The 16,415-nt window shown below is 47.7% G+C and overlaps 1 protein-coding gene across 1 annotated transcript; it reads right to left on the reverse strand.

Annotated features, from left to right (window-relative positions):
• Positions 1–456: 456 nt before the first annotated feature.
• On the reverse strand, positions 457–1,533 carry GJA5 (gap junction protein alpha 5). Its single transcript, XM_060086982.1, has one exon. It carries the CDS (start codon positions 1,531–1,533, stop codon positions 457–459), a length of 1,077 nt encoding a protein of 358 aa, XP_059942965.1.
• Positions 1,534–16,415: the final 14,882 nt, after the last annotated feature.

Below are 16,415 nucleotides of genomic sequence, written 5' to 3' on the forward strand. Positions count from 1 at the left end.
GTTCCTTGATTCATGCTCATTGCTGGCTGGGAACTTTGGGCTCTTCTTTGCAGGAGGAAGGGTGATCGGGTCAAGGACGCCAGAGGGACTTAGAGAATCCATCTGGTGTGTGGGTGGTATGTAGAGAGTCATCCTATCCCTCTGGCTGTCCCTCCCAGGTCAGATTTGCCATGGACCCCATCCCTTCCTCTATCCCATTCACTGAGTAATATGAAAGGCTTCACTGAGCATTCTGAGTGGAGGGTGAAGGAGCCTGGGTAGGTAGCCGTGTCTCTTACCGCACCCACAAAGACCTGGTCATAGCTTCTGGAAAAAATGAGCAATGCCATTGAGATCCAGGGCCCAAACTGAGTAGAGCAATGATGAGAATGAGAGAGATGGGGTCAGAAGGGACACACCTTCCCTCTCTGAGCCTCCTTTGTTCCCACCTTGTCCTGGTTCCGCCACACTGGTGGGTCACACTGATAGGTCATCTGACCTGGCCTTGCTGCTGGCCTTGCTGAGACGGCGCTTGTCACTCTGGTAGCCATGGGGGAGGCGGTGACCTGGGGAGCCTTCATTGGGTACCTCAGGCTTCTGGGCATAACGGATATGAATGAAACCCTCTCCAGGAATCTGCTCCTGGCCTCGCACTTGCTCAGTGGCCAGGTTATCTGTGTTCTGCTGAGAGGCCATCTTGTTACTGAATGGATTGAAGAATTTCCCCCCAGGGCCATTCTCCAGGCACTGATTGAAGTCAGGGGGTGGTGTGCAGCTCTGGACTATGCGGGCAGAGGGACCAGGAAGCTGGCACTCATCCATGCCCTGCTGTGACTTGACAAATCGCTGTCTGATCTTTTTCCAGCCCAGATGGTAGAGTTCTGCAAGGCTGAGGAAAAGGGACAGGCCGGCCACAGCCAGCATAAAGACAATGAAGACATTCTTCTCCGTGGGCCGGGACACATAACAGTTGACAGGATGGGGACAGGGACTCCTGCGGCAGACATGCAGGGTGTCCAGGAAGATGCCATAGAGGAGGTACTGGCCCACAATGAAGGCCACCTCCATGGTGGTGCGGATCAGGATGCTGCAGACGTAAGTGTTGAGCAGACTGCCCCGGAGGGGAATCCTTCCATTCACTTCTTCCCAGCAGGACAGCTCTGTCTTCTCGGCCACTGGGTACTCGTAAGAGGCAGCGCCCCGAACCTCTTTGGCCCTCTCGCCCTCCCGTAGCTTCCGCTTCTCCTGCATGCGCACCGTGTGCACGGCGTGGCCCAAGTACACTAGAGAGGGTGTGGAGACGAAGATGACCTGCAGCACCCAATAGCGAATGTGGGAGATGGGGAAGGCTTGGTCATAGCAGACGTTCTCGCAACCAGGCTGAATCGTATCACACTGGAAATCAGCCTGCTCGTCCCCCCAGGAGGACTCGGCAGCTGTGCCCAGCACCAGCATGCGGAATATGAAGAGGACGGTGAGCCAGACCTTACCGATCACCGTGGAATGCTTGTGTGTTTCCTCCAGGAACTCTCCCAGGAAGCTCCAGTCACCCATCTTGGCTCAGCAGAAGACAGACGCCAAGACTCCTGCAAATGGGACAGAGAGAAAAACAGAGGGATGCTTTCTGCAAACATCTGGAAGGTCCAATCATGCTCTGTGATTCCACTGACCCATACCAATGCGTTCCTTAAGAGAGTGCAGCTTAGAAGTCAGATTCACCTAAAAAGCTCTCTTCCTCCTCCCCCACCCGCAGCAAAAATGAAAGAGAAGACTCAAAGTAGTCATGATAGCAAGATTAGAGCATGATTCCCATGCTTTAATGGATCTAGAAATCACCTGAGATGTGTGTTATAGTGTGGATTCTGTGCTGTTACCTCCAGAGATTCTACTCCAGGAGGTCTGGGATGGCCCCCAGGAATCTGGATTTGCAGCAAGCAGCCTAGGTTATTCTGATGCAGGCAGTCCAAGGACCTCACCCGAGAAACACTGGAGTAGTGGAAAGAACACAGGACAGGAGCCTGCAAATGTGACTATGGACATTTACCTCACTGAGTGTTTCCTTGTCTGTAAAATGGGAATAGCTACACCAAAGGACTTTGAGGGTTAAATGAGATGAGGTATGTGATATGCTGAAAATCGTAATTCACGTGTTCCATATGTTTGAGCTGCTGTCAGGTGGAAAATATATATATATATTTTTCTGACTCCAGAGGCCAGAACTAGGTGGAAGAGAAAACGGTGAGGGTGGGAGAGGCAAATTTGGCCCCTTAGGAAGCATTTTCTGTTTCTATTTCTATTTCAATAACAATCAGAGCCATCCAGCATGGGCCAACTCTATCAGGAGGTGGCAAACAAAAACATTCAAAGTTTTCACAGGTTCCCCCAGCTGGTTAGCAGCTGGCAGTGCTGATCTACACTTCACTGCAGTGCAGCCATTCCAGCTGTATAGCTCGGCTTGTCTTTCTGCAGACAGAAGGTTCCCACACACAGACCTGCTCACCCACACATCCAGAATAAATGCCCCAAACCTTTAAGTCCCACACAGAACCTTCCCTCCTCAGGTCCTGGCATGCTTCTTCAGCCTCATTGCCTGCCTATCCCCTTCAGTTGCCTTTGTCGTGTCCAGCATGCCAAGTCCTGGAAGGTTCCCAAATGTTCTCCTCTCAGCCACCTCCTACATGCTCCCTCACCCCTATCTGAATCCTATTTACCCTTCGAAACTTAACCCAGTCATTGCTTTCCCAGCCCTCCCTGCTTCCTCAAGCTGAGCATCTTCAGCTCTGTGGTGGCCCTGGGGACACTCAGTCCTCTCCTAGCCCTTGCCATCTTGTTTTGTGATCCTCTGCCTGTCTGTGTCCTTCCAGTAGGAGCTCCTTGAGAACAGGAATTCTCTTGTCCTCTGTACCATCATCACCCGGCCCAGAGTGGGTACTTAGTAAATCTTAGTTGAGTGAATGAAGGAGGGGGTGGCAGGCACTGGTGTTTTCTACCCGGTGGCAAACCAATCCCCTGTTTCTTGCTGTGTCCCATAAGCAGGTGAGAAGGCCAGCTATCACTTTCTCAGCCTCCACTGCAGTTAGTTCTGGTCTGTGAGGTGTGGGGAGAGTCTGATGTGGAAGGAGTACTCTAGAAAATGTTTTTCCATCCCCCAGTAAATAGAGCCTCACTTGAAGTCCTCTTCACCCCCAGGACTTCCTGCCTGTGGACAGTTTGTGTTTGTCAAGATGCCTGAAGCCTCCCAGAGAATCTCAGAAATGCCAACCAGTGCCCTGAGGCTTCTGAATCAACTCTTGAAACTTCTACCTCCAGAATTCTTACTTGATGAACAATAAATGTCCTTATGGCTTAAGCCTTTAATCAACCAGTCCTAATCAACAGAATGACCAAAAAAAGTGGGGGGGAATTGAAGGTAAATATTCTCTTCTTGGAATCTTAAAACCTCGGATTCTGATGGGACCTTAGAGGTTGTCAAGTTCAAACTTTAACATTCACAACTTTGCTGCCAGTATGCCCCTGATTCCTATCCTATCCCGGTTCCTATCCTTATGCATATGAGGAGGGACAGGGCGAGGTTCCATATTTCACGGTCCAGGCTTTGGCTTCTGACTTGATACCTTGACAGAGACCAGCCTCCCGGCTCTGTCTTCTCCCAGCCCTCCACTCCCCAACCCTGAGAGTACACAGAGTCCCTGGGAATGAGAGTCCCTGAGTATGCGGAAAGGGCCTTATCTCTGTTCCCTTCCATATCAAAGACTCTTCCAAGTCTTGAGCCCTTTCCTCTGGTTTGTGATCAGACATTTGCCCTTTTCCTCACATGATGAAGGGCCCCCTCCATCGCCTCCAAAAGTGGAAAATTGTGGAGTGTTAGTCCAAAAGGAAAATGGCTGATTAGATAAGAGTCTGAATGGTCTGTGATCCCTTCTGGGCACGTGTACAGTGTTCAGCACCTTCAGGGTCATCAGCACACATGTGAAGGCCAGGATGTGGCGAGTGTCAGAGAGAAGGGAGGGAGAGAAGGGGAGAGAGGAGGAGCAAAAAGAGGGAAAAGACAAGGGGGAGTTGGAAATGGGAAAAAAGAGACCCTGTAACAGTTAAGGGAAGTTAATTTGGGGGTTAACTAAATGGAGTTCAAATCCCTGTGAATATCTGCTGAGCTTGGAGAAGTTACTGGATCTGTGTCTCAATTTCCTCACCTGCGAAATGGATATACTATTATTTAGCTCATAGAGTATTATGAGGTGATATGTAAAAAGCACTTAGCACAGTGCTCAGAATATAAGAACTGAGTAAAAGGCAGCCATTACTAGCAAGGAAAGTGGCGGGGGAGGACAAGAATAGGAGAAAGTGGAAGGTAGAGAGATGTGCATTACCAAGAAGAGAGAAACAGATAGAAGAGAAGAAGGAGAGAAAGCCAGAGGGAAAGAGAAATGGCAATCAAAAAGAAACAAAAAGAGAGAAACAAATGTTATATTCTTCCAGGATTTGGGGCAAGTTTTCCAAACTTTCCTCAATCCCTGAAGATTTTTCCCTTGATCTTCTGACTCTGTCACTCATTCCTTGCAAGTCCCCAAGGAAATATAAAAATAGTTCAAGGCAAAGAATGTGATGCTTTGGTCTAGTCTGCCAAGAGGCTTGCCTGCTGACTGCCTCACTTGTAGTCCAAGGAGTCCCACCTGGAAGAAGTAAAACACAGGTACAAGAAAGGAACATTGCAGAATATCAGACAGTCTTAGGATGCCTCATCAGGAGAGAACAAGAGAAACTAACCAGCTGGGGAGGTGTGGGCTAGGGCAGAACCCGTGGGCCCTGGCAGCAGTATATAGGGTGAAAAACCTCTCGTTTGCGACATCCTGGATGACTCAAACAAGGTCAGAGAAACTTAACATTGCTATCATGTACCAGCCGCTCAGCTTATAATATGAAAGGTCCCCGGCTGAAGTCAGTTTCCCAACACCTCTGGGTCCCTTTGGGCCCCCGACAACCTCAGCCAAAGAAACTTGTAGATTAGACACTCGTTGAGTTTTCTGGGTGTACAGCACATCAAAAGCTTTGTAGATTATTATCCATTTCTTGGCAGGAAGTGTGTTAGGAGGGGCAAAGGCAGCTGCCCATGTCATGAATAAATTCTGTCAAATAAAAATGGTAGTATACCCCACTGCTTTATCTGTGACCTTCACTGGCTTCCTACTGCTTATAAAGTCCAAACAACTTAACTTGCACTTGAGACCCTCCACAGCACAGCCTCACCCCATCTGTTTCTGCTGTTCCCCTCACATACTCAGTACTTAAGCTACACAACTCCCCACACGTGTATTCACGGCCCACAGTTTCTCACCTCTTTATCTTGGCTCCCCATGTTGCCTCTGCCTACGATGTCCTTCCCTTTCGTTCATTCATTTAATAAGTTTGTTGAGTGGTTACCAGTTACCAGGTATCATGCAGTGATGATGGCACTGAAGGTGCAGCAGTTAAAAAGACAAGCAAGGAGTCCCTGCCTTTACTGAGCTTAACTGCCTTTATTTCCCTTACTTAAGGAGAGAGAACAAACACATAATTGCAATAAAGCACGATGTGTGTTGACATTAGGGAGACACAGGGGGCTATGGGAATGTAAGGCAGGTTGACTCTGGTTCAGGGTGGGGCCTGGACCCTCCATAGAGCCCTGGGTAATTCAATTCTACAGCCCTTTGCAACTGATGCAAGTTCTGAAGTTCCCAAGGCAAAGAGAGATGGTCCCTAGAACCTGGACAAGAACATCCCAACTCTGAACGTTCCTTACTCCAAGACCTTCCACATCCTCTTTTAATGTGTCATGTCCTGGGACAAAGCAAAAATTTTGGAGAAGTCATTAGGGAACGTCTTTGGTAATAGTAACATTACACCTGGAGAAGAGGGAAAGGGCCAAAGGAAGGTTTTTGTGCATAGCGAGCATGAATCATTTTATTCCTTTACTTCATGTATTATATGGCTAGAAATAAAATTCAGGGTCTACGTTCCCAATCCAGTGCTCCTCCTCATGTTGGCACTGTTGCCGCCCTCGGCAGCCAATGTTTTTAAAGACAACCAATTTAGAGCAACCCAAATTAACATGAACTCATAGCCAGCACCTCTTCTTCTGACCCCACAGATCTAGGTGGAAATGGAGACGTCTTCTCAAATTGCTCTCATCCCTCTGATGTCTCCCGAACTCTGAAGATGCTAAATTACCATCCAGCAGGCAGGATACATTCCCACACTGGGTTATATGCTGCCTTACACTTGTTCTCCAAAAGCTTCTTGTCTATCAGCCAACCCGCAAGTATTTTTTCTGAGTCCCTACTATGTGTCTACTACTGTTCTGGGTACTGAAATAATACCTCACGGGTCCCAGGCCTGGCAAATACTAGGCACGCAATGATATCTGTTGGATTAATAAACAGATCAGGCATGACTCCTGCCCTCAAGGATTTAACGGCTTTTTCCCTCAGATGGGTAGTAGACTTCTCAAAGTCAAAAGCCTGTCTTCTGCTTTGTATTCTTATTGCATTAGGCTTTCTCATTAGGTGCATAATAAAGGCTTTCTTAATAATTGAAAAAAAAAGTTTGGTCTAGCAGTAAGATTGCATTACCTCTGACAAAGCCCCCAAATGGGGTGGGGACATAAGGCACTGCACTCGGTAGTCACCCTGCTCGTTGCAGTCCTTTAGTAGTGGCTGCAGCATAAGCTAGGCAGGCTGCAGGTGACAGGTGCGCCACCCAGCACACAGCTGAAACTGCACCCCCACCTCTCCTGCTCAAGAAGGCATGTTGCAAGTGAGCAAGAAGCTACCATGGGGATGCCTTGAAAATTCTCTTCCTTCTGTTGATTCTAGTTCTGTCCTCTGAAGCCAAATATAACAGCCCTTACAATATACTATTTGACAACAATTTCTGTGTCCCCCCAAGTCAGCAGCTGGGCCTTGAGTTAAATTGTAAAACCATTGGGACTTCACACACCTAAGGAGAATTTTTTGCTCTGTGGACTGTGTATTATCTCTCCAACTCAACCCTGAGTCCTTGAAGACAGGCCCCATAACTATTCATCACTGGATCCTCCCCCTGAATCACCTTACCCTCTCTTCCACCTTATTGTTTAATATCGTGCCCTGCACCTGATAGGTTGATTCGTGTACTTTTTAGAAACAACAGTGGATGAATGACAGCATTCAGGTCACTCAAAACACCTAATGCCACTAGAGGCACCTCCCTGGGAAGCTGGCCTAGGGACATCTGCACAATGACTATGGTGACCAGGACACCAGGGAGAGAAAAGCCACTGAGCCGTCCTTCTGCCCATGAGAGAGTCCTCCACTTGGCTGAGCAGGACTGAACGTGTCTAGAGCAGAGACTTGGTCACCATGGACTATTCTTTCTCTGCCTCCCCCACAGATCACTGGGAAACTCACCCAAGTTTGTCAACATTAGATTTTAAGACCACTCTGCAGAGGCTGCGTCTAATTCTGGACAATGACACATGTACTGGATAGTATCTAACAGACCTCTGGTTCTCAATAAAGATTGTTATTCACAGTAAGAATAACAGTCCCCTGGGCCCCTGCTATAATTCCTCTCACCATACAGTGGAATGCGGCAAGGGCAGGGTTGACTTGCTTCCCAATGAAGAGAATTCTGTTGTAAAAGGACCCATAGGGCTTCACTCAAAGGATGCCTTAGACATAGTATCATGTCAGTGCAGCTCAGTTCAGAAAGTGTTTATGAACCCCAATGCTACACCAGACATCAAAGGTGGCTTTATAAAGTGAAGTGCCAACTCTAACCATCATCTTGGAACTCTTTTGGAGCTTATTCATTAATGTACATTTTCCTAATTTTCCCTCACCCCAGTAGTTTCTCCCTAAAATGGATATGTAGGGAGGATTACATGAGAGAGTGGTCTTGATCCTCAGCTACCTCATTCATCTTTATTATCCTTCGAGATTCTCAGCTTCATTTGCTAGTTTACCAAGAGTTACACAAAAAGAGAATTTGAATCTAGGTGATAATAACAATAATTATAAGAAAACCTAACACTTATTGAGACCCTTCTATGTGCCAGACACTCTGCAAGTTTCTTGATATATATATTCTCATTTGATTCTCACAATAATTGGAGGAACTACGGACTGGCCCCGTCCCCTTCTTACAAGGCTCAGAGAGGGTGTTTTGAGCAAAATCACTTGAGGATGACTTGCTAGTAAGCGGTGGAGTTGGCACCAAAGCCAGCTGTTGTCTTTTCTGACAGTGATGCCCCTGCCTTAAGAACTGTACTAGATTCTATCTAAATCGCCTTAAGTTCCTTTCTTTGAAAATCCTTACTCATCAAAGGCTGGCCTCTTTTTATAAGATAACTGCCACAGGGATATTTGTGAGATAACTATTAGAATAGGGAGTTGATTTGTGCATGGTTAAGGGTAATTCGTACATTTAGAATTTTCATTCTTTCCTGACTTAGGTTTGGGGTAGCTACTTCAACCAGATAGATGTATGATATACCTACAGCTACTGAGTTGGGCAGTGTGGGCAACTTTCTCAGAATGAGAAGTCCAGAGGGGGCCTGCACCCCTGAACCTTGACCACTAGAGAGGGGAGAGGGAGCTAGAGATGAGAGAGAGGGAAAATGAGACAGATGGAGGAGATTAACTATCACTTTAGTTTTCCTGCTACTCCAGCCAAGGGCAGATAATTAACCTCTTTAAATTTAATTATTTGATTCTGGCAAGGACAGAGTGGTCCACTCAGAGATCCTGCTGGCCGGCAGTTGTTTCAAAGCCAAGGAGGTAGGAGGGAGCAGGCAAAGTAGAGAAAGAGAGTTATGCTAGGATAAGTCATTTTCTTCTTAAAAAGTTAGAAGAAGACATATTTACAAGGAATGGATGGGAGGGGCTGGCAAATGGAGATATTCACTTACAATGAAATATCAGGAGGTCTTTATTAATTACCAGAAGGGGTTGATTAATACCTATGCAGTTATTAACGAAAATTATATTTATGAAATGCTTTATTATTTCCAACATCTTGTCATTGATAAATAGTACAGTAGAGCTAAAAGGAATCTAGGGATCAAGCGAATTCAACCCCTTATTTCTATACAAGATGAAGACAAGGGTCCAGGGAAGTTAAGTAATCATAATAAGAGATATCACTAAGTTGAGTGTTTTCCATGTGTGAAGCATTTTACAACTATACTTTCTAGCCCTTACATGACATTAACATTACTTTCTAACCATTACTTCAGCCCTGCTAGGAAAGCAGTATTATTCCATTTTACAGCCGAGAAAACTGAGACTCAGAATTTAAGTAACTTGTACAGAGTCACACAAGTAGCGAATGCTGCATCAGGGACTTGAACCTGGTCTGCCTGGCTCCTGCCTTTCTCTCTGTGTCTCTTAAAGGGAAAGAAAAGCAAAGAGGCCCTAGGACTGATAGGACTGACAGCTGGGGACAAACCTGTGACCAGAGCTCCAGTGTCAACTCCCCGAGCAGATCTTTTCCTGTAAGAGGCCCAGGGTTTTTCCTTTTAGCCTCTGGCTTGTGGATTGGCCATCCCTTGCATATGCTGTTCCTAGAATTGATGATCACATGGAGGCCTTCAGCCCAGAGTGGTCAGGATTCCCAGACTCTTCAGCATCTGCCACCATTTGGCCAGAATTCACATATAGAAAGTTATTTCCTTTTTTAGCCAGTAAGTGTTCTTGGCTGCGGCAGTGTCGACTGCCGGGTTCTTGGCTGGCCAGACAGCAGGCTCTGGTGTTCCACTGATGTCAGATCATAACAAGAGCAATAGGAACAGAAAGAGTTAGGTGGTGGGACTCGTGGTTCCCAGGAAGAGTGGGAATCGAACCTTGTTTCCATCACCCTCTAGTTGTGTGACCTCAGGCAAGTAACATAACCTCTCAGTTTCCTCTACTTCTGAAAAAAGGGGAATGTTTACTCATGGGGATTGAACAATGTGTGAGTAAGTGGAAACATCTAGAACAGTAATTGGCACATAGTAGACACTCAATAATGTTAGTTCCTTGTTTTCTTTTCTGCCATTTCCAGTAGAAACTCCTCTCAAACATGACCCAGCTAGTCAACTTGAGGCAGCATTTGACATGCAGCAGGCTGGTTAGAGGGACACAGCAAGGACGCCCTATGTGCCACCAAGTGGGGGAGGGTGACTATCAGAGGTGGGGAAAACATGGGCAACGGTAAGGATATTAATTTAATTCTAAATCAGTTATTTCACTAGGTGGAAAGAAGAGAGGCGGGGTGGAGAGGAAGGGAGGTGTAGAGTCACTCCAATCAGGTCCCTTGTGTTCTCGTAATTGGTCAAGCCTGCCCCTGAACTTTTCTTTAACTCGAGCTTTGGGGCCTGGAGATGGACTCCACATGAGTCCATATTATAAAATACGTGCTTCATATAATTCCCTCTTTCTGAGGAGCTGCAGCACTTTGGAATCTGATCACCAATCCAAAGGCATGTTCACATGTGTAGGTTTGAAGCTGGCTCAGTTCTACTTGAAAGAGAAATAGGAGGTTGTCTACTCTGTGATCTGAGGAGAAGAGGCATCCTGACCCCTAAACACACCTGCCCTCTCCTGAAGTCCTGAATCATGAAGATGCCAGGTTGGATTAAGATTCTCTAAGTCCTCTGTGGACAAGAGCCTCAGAAGAGAGGCTCTTTCTGGTTCCAGCTATTTCTTTGTGACTCTAGTCAAGACATTCCCCCTCCCTGAGCCCGAGCTCACTCATGGGTAAAACTAAGTGGTTGAGCTGGATGGTTCCTAAGGCCTTTCCAGCTCTAAGTTAGAACATCTGGGGAGTTTGTGACTTCCCCATTGCGATGGTATGGCAAATTAGTGGCAAAGCCAAGAGGTGAATCCAGATACTCTGACTCCCAACTTAGAGGTCAGCAAAAGTCGACCCAGAAAAAAAATCTGTGGTCACAAAAACCAAGCAGTACCTTCTCAGAATTTCATGTCATGGTGAGCCTTCACTGTGGAAAGGCCTTTGCATCAAATGAGTCTCAATTCAAAGAGACTTGGACTGAGCACCAGGTGACCTGGACTCCACTCTATTGTTCTGTTTTTCATTGAGCACTTATTATGTGGTAGCCATTTAAAATACATTATTTTATTTAATCTTCATAAAACCTTACAAGGAAATAATTTATTATTAACCTCTTTGACAGATGAAGAAACTGAGGATCGGAGACATTAAATAATTTTCCCAAGGTTTACACAGCTGAAATTCTAACCCAAATGTGATTCCAAATGCCTAGGCCCTTCCTTCTGCCTTACCCCTGAATCAGATAAACTCTAAGATCCCTCTGTGTTATTTCAATACCTCTGATTCTGAGACCTCCTGACTCCCTTTCCTTATGAAGGTGAGTGGATTATTGAAGGCTGAATATTTCTTCCCCATGATTTGCTAAAATGTTAGAAACAATTGATTCACAAAGTGGCATCAAGTGGTCATTTGCCAGGAGTCAGCAGCTTCTGACTGTAGAAAGGAAGTCACCTTCCTTCCTAGGAGAACTGAAGCTTTCCTGGGAAAGTGCGCAACTCTCCCCTTCAGTCAGTTCAATCCTGGAGCCCAGAGTGGAGCCAGTTCATACAGAGAGTTGCTGGACTCCCCGGTGGGGGAGTTCTTTCCTGGGACAGAAGGCAGAGCCTGGGCCTTGGGTCTCCCTGGCCCTAAGGACTGCAGGTCTTCTAGTTCCTGTCCTGATTGATCCACACAGACAGGCTCCCTGCCCTGTGTTAACTGGCTGGGCCCAGAGCAGGGATCAGCCAGGACCCAAGAGGCCAGGCTGCCCTGTGGTAGGCTGGCTGGCTGCGAGAGCCCAGGACTCTCCACTGCATGTGCCCCCCACCAGCTGGCGGAGACGAGGAGGAGTAGGTGGGCAGGTAGTGTCCCTGCCAGGAAGCAGGATTACAGAGATGCTTCCATGCAAGAAGCAGGGAGGTTTGGGGAGAAATGGAGGCTCAGAAAACACAGCCAAGGACGGAAGGCAGAAGAGCCCTAGGTGTGAGTGAACAGAGCGGGATGTACTCTCAACTGAACTGGCCCTGCCTGACTCACTGTGTCGTCTCCAACAAGTCACTTGCCTTTTCTAGGCCTTGTTTTCCTTATTTGTCAAAGAAGAAGTTGACTGGCAATCTAGGAGACTTCTTCCAGTTCTAATGGCCTAGGACTTTAGACCAGTACCTGGCAGGGGGACAGGAGTGAGGCAGTTAGGAGACAAGAACAATAACCAGTCTCAACAGCCCAGCAAGAACATCTCTGGGGTTCCAAGCCAGCGGCCAAGCTGGGCAACACAGTTGTGTTACTGCCATGGCTCTCTGAACTTCACGCGTCTGGGGGAGGGGATGCCCTGAGGGTGCCAAGTTTGGAAGCCAAGAAACACACATCCTGGTACTGCCTGCCATATGCCCAGTGGTCACTGGAGCTGCTCTACAGCTGCTAAGTGAGGAAAAGGCTTGGAGGATCAGCGAGGGGAGAAGGCTCCGGACAGCAATGCCACCGCGGGGAACCTGGCCGGAGGGTGGAGAGAGCTGTCCCACGAGAACAGGGTGTGGGCTGGGCTGTGACTCCAGGGTTAGTGGGTGGAAGAGATGGCGACCACTTGGCCTGATGATGTGAAAGTTAGGCTAGGATGCTTCTAAAGACCAGCTTGTGTCCCCAGCTATGAAGCCACCACCCCAGGCAAATGGGGGTGGCCTTGGTCTCTTCTCTGTTCAGTGTCACTGGCCTCCTCCCAGGCCTCCCGACCCCCTGCCCAGTGCTCCCCACACTGCCCTTCCTTCTCTTAGGCCAGTTGGGCCCGGTGTGCCAGAGCTGTGCTCAGGAGACAGCCCAGTGGGATGCTGACGAGTCAGAACCAAGAACTCCTCCATCATGACAGGATACTGAGAGGGGGGACGAAGGAAAAACTGAACAAAGGCACAGTAAGGATGTAAACTCCTGTGTCAGCCTTCCCTTTTGTAGTGGCTCTGAGGTGCATTTGAGCTAAGGAATCTCAGCCTTGGACAGTGTTACTGCTGAAGGGAACAAGAGGGATCCTGCTACTTCAAACCTTTCATTTTATAGATGAGGAAACTGAGGCCCAGAAGGGGGAACTGTCTGGCCCAAGGTCACACAGCCCCTCAGTGCACCAGAGCCCAGGTCTCTTGGGCCCTGAGTCCGGGCTCCTTTACCACATGCTCGGAAGGGAGATCAAGGGGCTGTCAGGAACCTTCCTGCCCTGCGCCCAGGAGGAAAGGAGACCTTCCGGTGGCCACCTCTCCCCGGCTTCCTCTCCGGGTCTCACCAGCCTCTTTCCTCCAACAGCAAGTGACCAGATTGCTCACAATGGACAGCGGGGACATGATACTCCGCAGGAAACTAAGCAGGGAATATTTTTAAACCATCCAACATGCCCTAGGGGGAAAAAAATCAAAACACTTTCCTAGATGCTGTGGAAAGCATTTCAAAAGGAATTCCAAGCCTAGAGGAAGCATGGTAAAACAGCGATGGCTTGGGTTTTTAAAGGGCCAATGCCAATCTTCACAAAAGTGCCTGGCAACGACCTGGTGTCCTGCCTGTAAGATGCCGCTGGAGCACGGCGCATCTGTGAGAGGTAGATGGACGGCAAAGGCCCTCCACTTGCATTTCTACAGCTCCTTCTAAATTGAGTAAGTGATTTATCTGCTGCTTCATAAGCTGTTCTCTTTAATATACCCAAAGCTCACCATCACAGGGACTGGTGAGAGGGGTAGGGAGGAAACCCACAGGTGCAGAGAGAGAGCTTTGTCGTGATCCAGCAACAAAGCTGGAGATTCAAGGCTCTCTCTCTGCCTCTCTCTCATCAACTGGTAGTTTTATCTCTTAAAATTCAAGTTTCCCCTTACCTTCCTCTTTTCCTCCTGTCTGGAATTCCAGTTGGCTTCTTGGTTCTCTGGCCGCCTCACCCCGCTGCCCACTCTTCCTTGCTCTCCAGCCTGTCGGTCGTTCCTCTCCCACCCTCTTTTTAATCGCTATCTGTCACCCTCCCTCCGCCCACTTCTTCCTACTCTTTCTCTCTCCTCCCCCTTCCCCCTCGAGATCCCTCCCTCCCCTCTCTCTTGTGCTCCTAGAATCTTTGCTCATTTAAAAAGTTTTCTCCTCTCTACCTCCTTGCAGCCTCTCCTCACCGCATTCTCCCCAGAAGGAGACTGAGTCCTCCTCCTCCCCCTCTGCCCTGCCCCGTCACTGTCGCCACAGTCCTCGCGCTGGCCCCCTCTCCCTCCGGCTGGTGGTGCACTGCCTCCCTAGTCTTTGCCTGCTCACCCTCTGCCGGGCCACTTTCCTGGGGCGTCAGCGGGAAAGCTGGCACTACCTTGGAGATCCCTTTTCCCCATCCTTTTCCTGTCGTCAGAAAAAAAGAGTGCTCATTCCCAGAGCAGGTCTTTTGGGGAACCTCTACTATGCCCACAAGAGTGAGCTGAGGCTCACAAATCACAAGCACCCACACCCAGAATAGACACCAGAGGTAACCTGAAAGCTCAAAAGGGCAGGGAGAGGGCATCTCCACTGCCCAGGACTACTTTCTCCTTCTCCTCTAATGAAAAGAGAGTGCTTTCTATGTGCCAGGCACTGGGCTAGGGGTGAGAGAGATATGGATATAGATATAGATATAATATTTTTATTTCACTTAATCATTCCAATGTCCAGTTCTCAAGGTAGACAATTCTACATTTCACATTTGAGGAAACTGAGGTTCAGAGAAATCATGATCATGGTAACATGATCATGGTGACCCAGTTAGTAAATGGGAGAGTCTGGATTAGAAGTTTTAGCCAATGCCAAAAGTCACCTCTTTGCTTTTTCTACAAGAGCATACAGGCCTCCCAGCTGGAACTGAACTGACAGAAGTAAGGCTGTCTCTTATTAAATCACATGCCACAGGTGGGCAAATTTGGAAACTGTGAGGCATCTCTACCCTCAAGCTCCCCTCATTCTCAACTACTTTCCTCAACTCCTCAACTTATATGCTTAGCCATGGACCCAGTTGGACTGTGATAAAAGTCAACAACAGAGGTAACTACAAGTGGACTGAAATCAGACAAACCAGTGACCAAGAGCCCACAGATTGTGAGAGCTAGAAGAAAACCCCAAAGATCATCTGGGACAGCCAGGAAAACTGAGACCCACAGACTCAAGGCCACTTGTCAATGTCACACATAGTACATGGCAGAGGCAGGACCAGAACCCAGATCCATTCCTTTGCTCCACATCATCATGTGCACATATATTCACAAATATTCCAACAGTTTGCAAAACTTTGTTTCTTTAGTGGGTGATATTTTTCATGGGTGAATAAGCTTAGGATCAGCAAGAGGGGAAAGAACATGGGGCCAAATTTCCTGTGTCTAGGGAGATAGCAGCCCTGCTGAAAACAAACTCAAGATTCTTGATTCCTTAGCCAGAGTTTCCCCACCTTTTTTCCTGTGAAGCTTCAGAGCAGATGCTGGGGCCAGACTGTCTGGGTTTGAATCCTGTCTCTACCACTTACCAGCTATGTAACAGTGGGCAAGTTAGCATAAACTCTATGCCTCTTAGTTCCCTCAACTGTAAATTAGGGATAATAATAACTACCTCATAGATCATCATGAGGACAAATGCAGATGTGTAAGGCACCTGGAACAATGTCTGGTACATGGTAAGTGTTGTGGATATGACTGCAAAATACAATACAATACAATACAATACAATACAATACAATACAATGCAATGCAATGCAATACAATGCAATACAATACAATGCAATGCCTGCCTCCTCCTGCTTGTACTTCCCATGGCTGGTGCAAACTCCTGGGATAGAATTCAACATGTGAAACATAGGGAGCCCTGGTGATATCCAGTTTCCTCTCCAAAGCAGAGATTTTCCCCACGCTATGGCTTTGTCCTTACATCTCAGTCACTCGAAAAGGCTGCAGGTTCCTGGGAATACCTTATTATCTTCAGCCAGGAGATGGCCAGTTAAAGAACCCGTAAGTCTCAGTTGAAGGATAATCTGAGAGTGGGGAAGTTTTAGTGGAGCGTTAACTCCTAGATAATCAGCTGTCAAAGGAGGGTCCAGCTGAGGCCGTGGCTGAAGGTGAAGAGAGAATGCCATTTTCCTCTGAGTGCCCAGAAGGGAAGAATTACCGAGATGTAGGTACACCCAAGATCCTGGAGCAAGCGCAGAGCACAGAAAATAAATGCTTCCACTCTGCTTGGCAGGTAGAGAATAAGACAGTGAAGAAACTGGATGGGTTGCTAGAGGTGATCCAGGAGGTCCAAGTAAGTGCTGAGAGAAGACTGAGTTCTTGAACTCAGATCATCCCAACTCAATGAAGTCGAGCAGCCCTCCAGCCAGGTACTCTGCTCAAGATGGCATCTAGGACAGAGTGTATTTGATGGCCCAAAACTAA

The sequence above is a fragment of the Mesoplodon densirostris genome, chromosome 2, assembly GCF_025265405.1.
Source record: "Mesoplodon densirostris isolate mMesDen1 chromosome 2, mMesDen1 primary haplotype, whole genome shotgun sequence".
Lineage (NCBI taxonomy): Eukaryota > Metazoa > Chordata > Mammalia > Artiodactyla > Ziphiidae > Mesoplodon > Mesoplodon densirostris.

What these genes read in the sequence shown, in the direction of transcription:
- GJA5 (XM_060086982.1), bottom strand. Translation starts at nt 1,533, where the DNA reads ATGGGTGACTGGAGCTTCCTGGGAGAGTTCCTGGAGGAAACACACAAG.